Below are 12,856 nucleotides of genomic sequence, written 5' to 3' on the forward strand. Positions count from 1 at the left end.
CTTGGAGTTTGATTCTGACATAATCCCACATTATTCAAAGTAAAGTTACCATATCAAAAGTCACTGTTAGCTTGCTTACACTTTATTTAGTTTAACGTTTTGTGAATGTTCTAAGAGAAATCAGATTATTTTTGAGTCTCAAACTACGTGAAGATTCATTTTTAGCTTATTACAGGTTCACTAAAAAAAATTTAAAACTGTAATTTGGGAGAGTCGCACATCCAAATTGTATTAGCAGTGATACAAGTCCAATGCTAAAATAAATCCATTGATTACTGGATATTTCATTTGAAATAAGAAAAAGATATGCCCTCACTAGATTATAGAAATCAAGATAAATGCCAAAAGCATAAAAGTATTTTGTTACTGTGATTTAATTTTGTCTTTTAAATAGTATATCTTGAAATGTGAACACAAGTAAATATGTGTTACACTATTTCCTTTAATCATTTACTATTTTGTAACAATAGAAAAGTCTTCTAGAATTAATGGACATCATTAAACTATACTGAAAAACAATTACATTTCTTAACTTTTTTCATATCCTGCTTAATTACTTCAGGAGTCTCAAGGTATTAGACTAGAGGTCACATTAAGACTAAGTTGCTATTCAATTGTAGAGTGTCCACACGTTATATGCTGCTTAACCGTTGTGGCGAGTGGCTGGGGGTGGTACCCAGCCGGGACGCCCAGGAGGACTGGAGAAGCCCTTCTCCAGACCACGAGGGGGAGACTGCCCTGGTGGCTTTGGGGACCACGGGAACAGAGCTTAGAAGCTCAACCCATTTAGGGGCCCATGGTCACCGCCAGGGGGCGCCCCAATGCATATGGAGCCCTGGCCCTCAGCACATCCACCACACCCAGAAGTGCTGGGGGGAAGAAGACCAGGGACACCTGGAGTGCTTCCAGGTTTGCAGCTGGTACTTCCGCCACACTGGGGCGTGCCGGTGGAAGGTAATCCAGAGGCACTTGGCGCACGTCCGGGTGATTATAAAAGGGGCCGCCTCTTTCCATTCGATGGCTTGAGTCGGGAGCGGAGAAGGACGGAGCTCGGGAGGTGAGGAAAGGAGGCGGCCTGAAGAGAGAGAGGCATCGAGTGAGTGGACTGAACTTTGGGGGAGTATTGGGGTTGTGTTTACTTTATTGTTGTAAATATGAATAAATGTGTGTTGGGTGTTGTTCCACACCGTGCAGTTTATTTTGCATACTAGTGCAGGGTCATTAAAGGTAGTATTGTTCAATTTTACATTATATATCTACAGCATGTAACAGTACTAAATAAAGTACTCTTCAGTTTAGAGAAACAATTTTGCTGTATTTCTTTCTGATTAGATACTCTTTCACCTCCATTTCTTTTCACAGTTACATTTTACAATTAAAGTGTTTTGCATAATACTGATTCTTTGTTCCATCTCTGGTTGTGGTGGCCATTTATACTGGAGTATAGAGCCACATTGCTGTTGAAAGAATAGCCTTCAAAGTGTCACTACATTGTCTACCTTATTTAACTTAAAGTTCTCTTTTGTTTATACTTCTTTAATGCATTTACTCTTGTAAATGAAGCATTTACAGCTTTGGCCTGTATTTCATACATTCAATCTGCTCACTTTACCATTTTGCCATTTTCTTGGCACATAATTTGATGTTTTTGATAATTTTGCAACTACTGTAAATCATTTAGTAAACACTTCAATATTTTTTGTATATTTGATGTTCTATATATTCTATGACATGTATTTTTTACTATTTGTATTACTTTTTATTTAAATGTTCTTGCTTAGAAACTGCCTTAGGGGCCCTGGCAAGAGTCCTTAGAGAGGATTGGAAACAAAGTGTGGATCTTGCTACCAATATTATCTACATTTTTTTCTGCTTTTCAAGGTAAGGGAATAAGAAGTGCCAAGGATGGACATTTTGAATGTTTGGTATTTGGTAATAAAAAATTTGGGGAGTATTATTTTGTGTATTACAAAAACTTACTGAACCCTTATTTCATTGCCTATGGTTAGTATAAGCATTATCAAACATTTTGGTGCAATTATCTACTGCTAAATTTCTTTTAATTAAAATAAAGTTAATTCGTTCCTTATTAGGAAGCCAGTCAGGTTTAGTAAAGATATTAACCATGTAAATAAATACCTAAATTAGATTTTAATTCAGTAAGTGCCTGAGGATACTTTTTATATGACATGAATTTGCAGTGGCTACCCACCCCAATGTAACTTAACCTATTGCGTTATTTTAAAAAAAAAAAAAAAAGCTTTGTTATTTGGCTGATGAGTTCTGTCATTAAGACAAACCATTGCCTGCTGCTTTATTTAGAAATTGCATCTTCATTTAGCTGCAGATGGTTACTTACAGTATAAGACTATTTACATTTGAGTCTTACTTCTTCTTTTGGCTGCTCCCGTTAGTCCATGTCTTTCTGTCCTCTGTGTCTTGTTCTGTTACACCCATCACCTGTATATCCCCTCTCACCACATCCATAAACCTTCTCTTAGGCCTTCCTCTTTTTCTTTTGCCTGGCAGCTCTATCCTTAGTATCCTTCTCCCAACATACTCAGCATCTCTCCTCTGCACATGTCCAAACCAACGCAATCTTGCATCTCTGACTTTGTCTTACTACTTTTCATTATTTTAATTTTGGTACAATTTGAGTAAGAAGGTTTTTAAAATTAATACTTATTCATTTAATTAAAACGACAATTTAATTATGACCAAATACATTAGGTACAAAGGTTGGGCACATGTTAGAGACAGCATCTATGTTTTTATCTGTGCCAAAGTCTAATTGATCCAAAGCTGTATTGTGTTTCCTCAGAGAAGTTTTACTTGATCATTGACAAGCACATAATTATGAATTTTGTGAACACCCACAGCTGGGTCCAGTTTCTATAAATATTACACTTCAATTCTGTGTTCTGTTATGCAGCACAGACTCTTGACTTTAAATTGTTTAATTGCTTTTTTGTTTATTTTTCTGTTACAAATGTTGTATAAAATATGTTTTGCATATCATGATGTGTTTCCAGCAGACATTTTAAATGTAATCTGTGTTTTTTTAGTTAATTCTCAAGAACAGTGCCATAAAAAATATTTGATCCCTTTCTTGTATCTGTGTTGTTGTATACATTTATAGTAAATGTTGTTAGATAATGAAAGATTTGCAAACAATAACACTAAATTATGATATGTATTAAGGAATGGTAAGCAATACATGCTACTTCTTTATAGATAACTGGCCTCCAACAGCAGCATTTGCAACAAGTTTCTTGTAGATCTTGGGCAGTATTGTCATGGAGGAATGCATCTTTTAGAGAACTCCTTCACCTTCGTGAAATGTGTGGATTGTATCAACAGCATATCAGCTGTTTTTTTTTTTTTTTTTATTTCTTCTTCATCCATTTTGGTAAAGACTTGTGTGTGAATTCTGAAATCTTGTTTTGTTGACCCAGCTACGTTTCCATTTTAGATGACAGACAGATGTTCTGTAACCTAATATGGGGTAGAATTCATGTTTCTTTGTGATGACAGGGCCTCAGCTAACAAAGATTCCTTAAACTATCACAAACACTTGATGGCAGGGCCTCAACTAGCAAATCATCCCCCAAATATCACATCAGCATTATTTTTCACTTATGGTGCAGCACAGTGTTACTATAGCTTTACAGGGCTTACATATGCCTAGCAGTTCCACTTTACACTTGTTTGCCCAGAAACTATTGACTATTGGCTTGGTATAATGTGTTTTGGGGACGTGTTTTATTGTGCCCTGAGGTGTAGTCTTGTTCTGTCCAGGATTGCTACCTGCTTTGCAGCCAGCAATTCCAAGACAGGATGTGGCCCCAACAACTCCGAACTGGATGTAACAGGTTTGATAAAACAGTTTTGTGCTCCCCACCTCCCCCCTCTTCAGTTTACAACTACATCTGATTATTCAATCATATTCAATATATAGGGCAACATTGAGGGTGTGGCGGATGTCTGCCAACTGGCTGACCAACCACAAGCATTACCTGGTACGTGACCACCCAAATATCAGTTTGTAATCAAAATATATGATAAATATTTGGTAAATGTCGGGCTTAATTGAACTTTATTGCCAGGCAACATATCTTCTGGAAATTTGTTTTGGTGTTGCAGCTACAGGTAAAAAGAAAATACATCAAACACAAATACAATACTCAATATTTTATGTGACATCATCACAACACTGTAGCAGCCTTAAACAATACTATTGCACAAACATACAATAAATGCACAAAACATTCTTACAATATATAGAACTGCACTCTTAGCCCATTCAGTTATAGTATTTTAATGGTAAACTTCATTCATGTTGAGCAGAGAATTTTGGAGGTCTGGAAATACATAGGTGAGTCAGAAACTGTGATTGATCAGAGTGACTGCAGTTGGGAAGAAGCTGTTTTTGTGCAATATGTTTCTTGCCCTGAATGACTGGTAAAGGTTTCATGACAATAGTGATTTAAATAGATGGTTACCTGGGTAAGTGTTGTCTTTAATTTTATTGTATACTAGCTTGCTGGCTCAAGATGTATGTAAATCCTGAACAGAATGCAATCTTAGACAGTCATTTCTACTTTCTGAACAACTTGCTGCAATTTCTGTATTGAATGAGAAGACAGTGAGGGTCTTCAATAACTGCTCTTTAAAACTAAACCAACACTTATTAGGAAAGATTACTCTTTTTAAGTTGGCAGAGAAAAAACATACTCTGTTGAAGATTTTTGATATCGGAGTACAGACAAGAAATTTAGATGACTCCACATTTTTGAATGTGACACCCTTTATAATTAGGGGTGTAGGTAAACATGAATATGTCCTAAAACTCCTATTTCCACTTTTAAATATATTCAGGTTCAAATTGTTGACTGAATACCAACGGCCCTCCTACTCTGACTTCATCTGATATTTTATGCAATCTCCATTAGTTAATGCCATTTGTCAAACTTAAGCAGTTTTATAGACCTGTTACTGGAGGTGCAGTCATTGGTATAGAAGAAGAAACGGAGAGATGACTGAAAACACCCATGAGATAACCCAGTGCTTTAGTCAGGAACTATGGCTGATGTTTGCTCAGTTTCACAGTCTGGCATCTGTTTCTCAGAAAGTCAAAGATACAGAGGAATGAGGCATAGTCCAATATTGATGAGTATTCTGTGAAGAGGCTCTGATATGTTCAATTCTAAACCAAAATCCACAAATATAATCCTACTCTAAGCATTCAGAAAGTCTAAATTCTGCCAAATAACTGCATCATCATTTGATCTGTTGGTACGCTAATTAAACTGGAATGGGTTTAGAAAAGAAACTTGGACAGACATGACATACAGAGGATGTAGTTGGTCAAATGTTTCAGTTATTACTGAGGTTATTGCCACTGGTCTATAATAATTATTATCAGAAATGTTTTGCTTTTTGTACGCTGACATAATTTTGAATACTTTTGAAACAGTCAGGCTTGTGTTTTGTAATCAATAATAATCTATTGCTCTTTCCCAACAGGAATAATCATTTGTGGAAAAAAAAATTTCATAGTTGTTAATATGTTGGTGCATTCATTTTTAACTGCCTCTCTAACTCATAAGCTGCTTTTTTGTATACAGCTTTATCTCTGTGTTTATAAGCTTTGCCTTTAGGTCCCATATCACATGAATAGAGCAAAAGTCTCTGTAAAACAAAACACTGAAACTTGTCCGTTTTAAAATTCAAATGTGGCCAGATTTTATTTGGAATAGTATACTTTTATTTAAAAAAGAAAAAAATACAAAGCTTTGCATTTCACTACATTATTTTTACAAAACACCAGTGACTTGTACAAATTTGTGTACCAAATGAAATATTATATTATCATGGTATTGCTATAATTATGCTTCCTTAATTTAAAATTAATTAAAGTCAGTAATGACATTGTTTTAAAAATATGCAGTCTTTTGCTGTCATCTTAGTCTATATAAATGTGGCAAAGCTTAAGATGGGCTGTTTAATTTCTAATAAAAAAGCAAAAAAAAAATTAACATTTTTCCAAAACACTTGTGAATCATCTTACATGTTGAATCTCATTTGGTATAGCACAGGTTCTATATATATATATATATATATATATATATATATATATATATATATATATATATATATATGAGGACACTTTTGTAAGAGTTTAATAACTGCGTTTTTTTTTTTTTTTAAATCTTCTTACATATTACTTGGATTCTTGGGACCTGTACTGTACTTTTTACTGTACTTTTAATATTTATAGATATTTTGTGAAGCTTCCTGAAACTTTCAAATTTAGTGGTAAGTTCAGTAGCTGTATCTGTGCTTGCTAGTTTTCGTTATTTTATAAACTGTGGAAGAAATGACCGTCACCCCCTGGGTGACCTAAAACCTCTAAGAGAAAACAGGCAGGATTAATTTTAAATCCTAACCGTTTATCCTCTTCGAAGAGGGAGCACTCCTTTTACAGGATGCTGTAACTAGACGTACACAGCATTCTGTAACAAGGTGGACACCTTTTCTGCTAGATGAGGTCTTTTTTATACACAAATAAAATGTACAGAATTAGATTACTTCCATCATACCAAGTTTCTTATCATCATTGGCTGCTTCCAGTTGCTAGCTGGACACAGGGAAAAATGAACCATACTAAATTATAAGTAAACACGGTCGGCAAAAACACGTAGATCATTAATGTCAAGCATCGCGTGTTTGCTTTTCCATTTTCAGCTCCTTTCTTTATTAGCACAGAAGCTGAAGGCAGCTGACTTTCACATACAGTAAATAAACATATAGTTTTCTGCTGACAGCCCAATGTAGTCTGCTTGCATCCCGCCTCAGCTGCTCTAAGTTACTTGGAAACACTTTTACATTATATAGTGAACTTTGCTAAATGTGATTAATTACTTTAAGATTTAAAATCCAAACCTCATAACTATCTATCTATCTATCTATTAATCAATTTGTCTTATATTTTTTTACCACAAATCATATGCATTTCATATTTGAAAATGTTAAAATTAACTTTGAAAATCATAGCTGATATACAGTAAAAATAAAAGGGCAATTCTATAGCATTACTGAAAAAATGAACCTACTGTGTTTAAAGTAGTAGTTAAATTTTTTTTCTTCTTTTCCCAAGCTTTTCACAATTCCATGGACTGATCACTCATTACAAAATTGGTGCCCTGTGCATGAACATCATTGATCATGAACTTAAGAGGCATGACTTGTGGCAGGATGAATTGCTCAAGAAAAAGAAGGCTAATATCCTTTTTTGAGAAATGATAATCATTCATTTTGTTTGCAATGTCACATTGCTGTTTTTTTGAAAATTTGCTGTCAAAACTTAACAGTTGTTTCACTGTAAAATCACAATAGGTCCTGCACATTCTTAAATGCAGATTTGTTTGTTCATTTTATTAGAATATCTTGATAAATATCTAAGCATGTAATCACGGTTTGCCAGAATACACCATAGTATTAATTTCAACCTTCAGTATCTAACAGATTCCTCTGATAGCTCAATTTTGTGATGAAATTATTATTTTCCTCTTAATAGTAATAGACTGAATCACCACAAAGTAGTGTATGACTGAATTTTATGCTAATCAATCTCTTAACATAAGTTCAATTGAAGATGATCCGGATAATCAAAGTATAAAGAAAGACTATGAGAAAACATACAAGAAATATCAAGGGCTTGTCGTAAAGCAAGAACAGTTATTAAGAGGTATAAAAACTATGTTGTTCTTTAAGTTAAAATGTTCATTACTTTTGCCTTTGCTTAATTTTAATTTAATGTGTTTAATTAATTTTATGTTTTCATGTTGTTTGAAGTTGCCCTGTACTTGCTATTGAACTTGGCTGAAGATACTCGAACAGAACTGAAAATGAGGAATAAAAACATTGTTCACATGTTGGTTAAAACACTGGACAGAAATAATTTTGAACTCCTTATTCTTGTTGTGTCATTCTTAAAGAAGCTCAGCATCTTCATGGAGAACAAAAATGATATGGTAATTTTTTTTTTTTAAATGACAAACATTCCATGTATTATAGTAAGCTTCTTATGTGTTTAGTTTTATTGCTTATTCTTAATGTTATGATGTAGTGATTTTTCTTTTTTGTCATTCACAAAAGTGAAGATTGATTTTAATGCTAGCTTTTTTAGTCTTTCTTTTAAATTGGAGGCTTGTATTTGTTTATTTTTTATTTGTTAGTTTTCTATAAAAAAGAAATAAAAGGCAGAGTACCTTGTCCACCTTTGATTAGTTTTGTTCCACATCTCAAGAAAAAATATGTACTAAATTAGTTGTAATGAAAATAGAAACTTTCTATGTTCCTGGCTGAGATTATCACTCCTATGCTTTGAACAAGTACTGTAAGTTCAGCCTTCACTTTTAAATAGCCAATCACTTTTGAAATATTTATATGAAAATGCTCTGTTGTCTCTAAATCTTACATTTTACTCATTAATAATCTTGTTGAACCCTTTGTGGCCTGAATTGTTAATGGAGTTTGTATTTTGCAGGACTTAAAATAACTTGTATAATATTGTATTTATTTAAAAATTTAAAAAGTATCTATTCCATCTGAGCACCACAAAGCACTAACCATCTATAGTTAGCAGTTCCATTCTTCTGTAGACAGTCACTATATAAGTACCCTTCACACAATCCATCCCTAAATGTAAACTGTTATCCACCAGTACTCCTAGGTCTGCTTCTTTAAAGACTGTCTCAAGCAGTTTCCCTTCAATTTATATGAAAATCATATATTCTTTTGCACCATAACAATTTATGTATTCCATCTTATACTAGACGTTATCTACCTGTCCCATCACATAAACTGCCAAGTTCTTTCAGGCTTCTGCTATAAAAATGTTACTATACTGAGTCCAAGTTCTTTACGTAATTCGTTTAAGAAAGTAAGGAGTGGTATGTGATTTAAAGCTGATCCGAAAGGAACAGCACTGTTGAAATATATTAAGGACAAACCTATCCTCCTGGTAATTGGCATTTATTTTCTGCCTTTCAGCTGTTTTCTAAGTTGCTAGTATTTTTCTATATTCACCACTTAGTTTAACAAGGAGTCAAATAATGTGGGATGGGCGGAACTCATTGGACATCTCTCTTGACTGCTGAAGGAAATTTAATAAGTAGTTGTCAAATGAAACCAAATCATGAAAAACATTTTAACAGTACTTCTTGTAAAATCTGTTGGAGAGATACTGTAAGTATATTTTTGTAAATTTATTAAAAAATAAAACACTGAAATATCATAATGATCTGAGTATTCAGACCCTTTTCTGCATCATTCTATTGATCATCGTTGATATGTTCCTTTACCTTGTTTTGAGTCCACGTTTGGTAAACTTGCATAATTGCACAGGATTAGGAAATGCACAAACCTGTCTTACAGTTGACAATGTGTATCAGAGCAAAAATCAAGCCATGAGATTGAAAGAATTTCCTGCAAAGATTAAAGACGGGGTGGTATTGAGGCACAGATCTAGAGAAGGCTACTATAACACTTCCACAGCACTGAAGTTTCCCAAGAACACAGTGTACTTCATATTTTTTAAATGGACTGTCAGACTATAAGGAACGAGATTCTCTGGTTTGTTGAAACCAAAATTGGACTGTTCGGCTTCATTTCTAACCTTCACTTCTAGAGGAAGCCAGGCAGTACTGATCACCTGCACAATGCCATTCCAGTGGTAAAGCATGGTGGTGGCAGCATCCTGCTGTGGGGTTGTTTTTCAGTGGTAGGGACTGGAAGACTAGTCAGGGTTGAGGGAAAGCTGAATGCAGCAAATTACAGAGTTATCCGTAATGAGGACCTCAGACTGTACTGAAGGTTTACCTTCCAAAGGACAGTGATCCTAAGCAAAAAGCAAACAGAACAGAGGAGTCACTTAGGATCAACTGAATGTTGTTGAGTGTCCTAGCCAGAGCTCAGGCTTGAACCTAATCGAACATCTCTGGAGGGACCAAAAAGTTATTGTCCACTCATGGTCTCCATGCCCCCTGACGAAGCTTAAGGATCTGCAGAGAAGAAAGGCAGAAAATCCTCAAATCAAGGTCTGCAAAGCTTGATGCGTTATACCCAAGGAGACTGTATGTTGTAATTATTGCCAAAGATTCTTCAACAAAGTACTGAGCAAATGATCGGAATACTTGTATCAATGTGACATTTCAGCTTATTTATTTTTAATTAATTTGCAAAAAAATCCCCAAATCCTGTTTTTGCTTGTTATTCTAGTGTATTATATGTTATTTAAAGATGATAAAAATTAATTTAAACAATTTAATCATAAGGTGGTAATGTAACAAAATTTGAAATAAGAGAAGCATTCTGAATACTTTCTGAATGCACTGTATTGCTCTCTGAAAATGTGTGGTGTGTGCTTATAATTTTAATAAGGAAACCTTCCATCTAATTCAAATAATTTCTCTGCTTCTAAATGTGTTGAAACATCATGATGTCATATATATTTACTGTGTATGGGGGATAGAGAGAGTTTCTGATTCACTGGGTGTTAGCATCTTCAAAGACCTATCTTTACATATATGTGTATACTAGCAAAATACCCGCGCTTCGCAGCAGAGAAGTAGTGTGTTAAAGAGGTTATGTAAACATATATATACATAAACATATATACTTATATACATATCTACATATACACATATCTACATATATACATATATATATATATATATATATATATATATATATATACATATAGACATCCACATACCAACATATATATACACATACATATACACACATATATATATATATATATATATATATATATATATATATATATATATATATATATACTGTATATACACATACAGACACATATATATATAATAGCAAAATACCCACGGTTTGCAGCAGAGAAGTAGTGTGTTAAAGAGGTTATGAAAAAAAAAAAGGAAACATTTTAAAAATAACGTAAGATGATTGTCAATGTAATTGTGTTGTCATTGTTATGAGTGTTGCTGTCTTTTATATATATATAATATACACACACACACATAAACATTATATATATATATATATATATATATATATATATATATATATATATATATATATATATATACTGTATATATACATATCTACTTAGTGGCTCCTGTATTTAGGATATAGCAGGTTGGATAATGGACGGATGGACATTTGTATTCATAGCCCCATTTGCCCGTTTTCGTTTTTTTTCTTTCTTCAGTAATATTTCAGCAAACCCGGAGCTTGTCAGTTCAAATCCTGGTACTGACACCACTGTGTAACCCTGAGGAAGTCACTTCACCTGCATGTTGTGCAAAAAACAAAAGTAATGTAACAAATTGTACCTCAGATGTTGTAAGTTGGTGGAATAAAGGCATAAGTAAAATAGATAAATATGTATTATACACATAGGAACTATTCATTTATTTTCAGTTAAGTCATCTGCAGCAAACTTTTATAAATGAGGGTTTCTGATTTTTAGATAGTGCAAACTGTTTCTTCTTTATTGACGTTTTCTCTTGGAGAGCTTTTTTCATTTTATTGAAAATGAAAGCAGCAGCTGCCAAAATATGTAGCTTTTTTATAAATTTTTCAACATTGTGTAAAATAAATGTATAAAGTAACATAAAAAGTTTAAATACTGGTTATTCTTTTACACTAAAATATTACTACAGAGATAGAAAAAAAGTAAAATGGATATGTTCTTTTTCTTTAAGGAGATTAAATATTACTGAAGAAAGAAAAAAAAAAATTAAACAGCCAAATGGGGCTATGCATACGAACTTAAAAGGTTTAAATAAAACAGAAATATATATTTTATTTTTACTTGCTTAACTTGTGGAGGGTGTATCCTGTAGCAAAGCCGTAACTTTTTTCGTGAAAGCACGTTTCAGTCAATAAGTGTTAAAAAAACGTGTAAAGATATTGACAATAAGCTAAGTCATCTGCAGCAAAGTTTTGTAAATGAGGGTTTCTCCTTTTTAGACAATAAGCTATGCAAACCCAGGAAGACATGGAATCGTTTAAATCAAGTATCATTACATCTTCCTTTCTTAAAGAGAAGTAAGGCAGTACTTATAAGCTTACATATTTATATATAGACATACATATATATATATATATCTATATCCGAAGCCGTGCAAGCACACTCTTTTGAGAATGCAACGTATAGTTGTACAGAAGAAAAGCAATCTTGCCTCAAATGAATGGCAACCTTTTGTAGGTCTATGAAGTTAATTTAAACTTTAGGTTTACGCGGTACTTTCTTTCTGAAGTACCTGCACTCATGAATATGTCTGTATGTGTCAGTCGGTCAAATCCACGCGCTTCGCACCGGCGAAGTACCGCTTTTAAATTTTTATTAAGAAGAAAATAAAACGTTTTTAAATTGAGGGAAAATATACTAATAACAGTTTGTTAAGGATCAGTTTTTTTGTGAAGCTGCCTTTACTCGAGTGATCACTTCGAGCTGACTTGGTGGCCAAGTGTAAGCGTTACCTGGAAGTAAGCACCCATACAATCAGATTGTGAATCAGACTACGAATGCCGTGAATGTAATTACACACTCACTGCACTTGCTTACGGTAATCGAACCTCAGACGTCAGCACTAGAGGGGCTTAGCAGCGGTGAAGTATTGGTTTTAAATTTTAATTAAGAACAAAAGAAAACCTCAGAGGTTCGATTCCCGAAAGGGAGTGAAGTGAGTGTCCGGCTACCTACCAGGTAAAGCTTATGGTCGGACAGCAAGTGACGTAACATCAGCCACGGTGCCTTCAGTTGTGAGAAGCAGATCATAGAATGATTGAAAATAGTTTTGCA

General features: G+C 33.9%; 1 protein-coding gene across 1 annotated transcript in view; it reads left to right on the plus strand.

The window, feature by feature from the left end:
- The window catches only part of kifap3a (kinesin-associated protein 3a), a 145,123-nt gene that overhangs the window by 18,092 nt on the left and 114,175 nt on the right, over nucleotides 1-12,856 (plus strand). The window contains exons 6-9 of the mRNA XM_051932977.1: nucleotides 1,782-1,881; nucleotides 7,160-7,283; nucleotides 7,651-7,750; nucleotides 7,858-8,036. Coding sequence (XP_051788937.1) covers nucleotides 1,782-1,881; nucleotides 7,160-7,283; nucleotides 7,651-7,750; nucleotides 7,858-8,036 — 503 coding nt within the window. The remainder of the gene's footprint in view (nucleotides 1-1,781; nucleotides 1,882-7,159; nucleotides 7,284-7,650; nucleotides 7,751-7,857; nucleotides 8,037-12,856) is intronic.

This window comes from Erpetoichthys calabaricus, chromosome 10 (genome assembly GCF_900747795.2).
Source record: "Erpetoichthys calabaricus chromosome 10, fErpCal1.3, whole genome shotgun sequence".
In the NCBI taxonomy this organism is placed as follows: domain Eukaryota; kingdom Metazoa; phylum Chordata; class Cladistia; order Polypteriformes; family Polypteridae; genus Erpetoichthys; species Erpetoichthys calabaricus.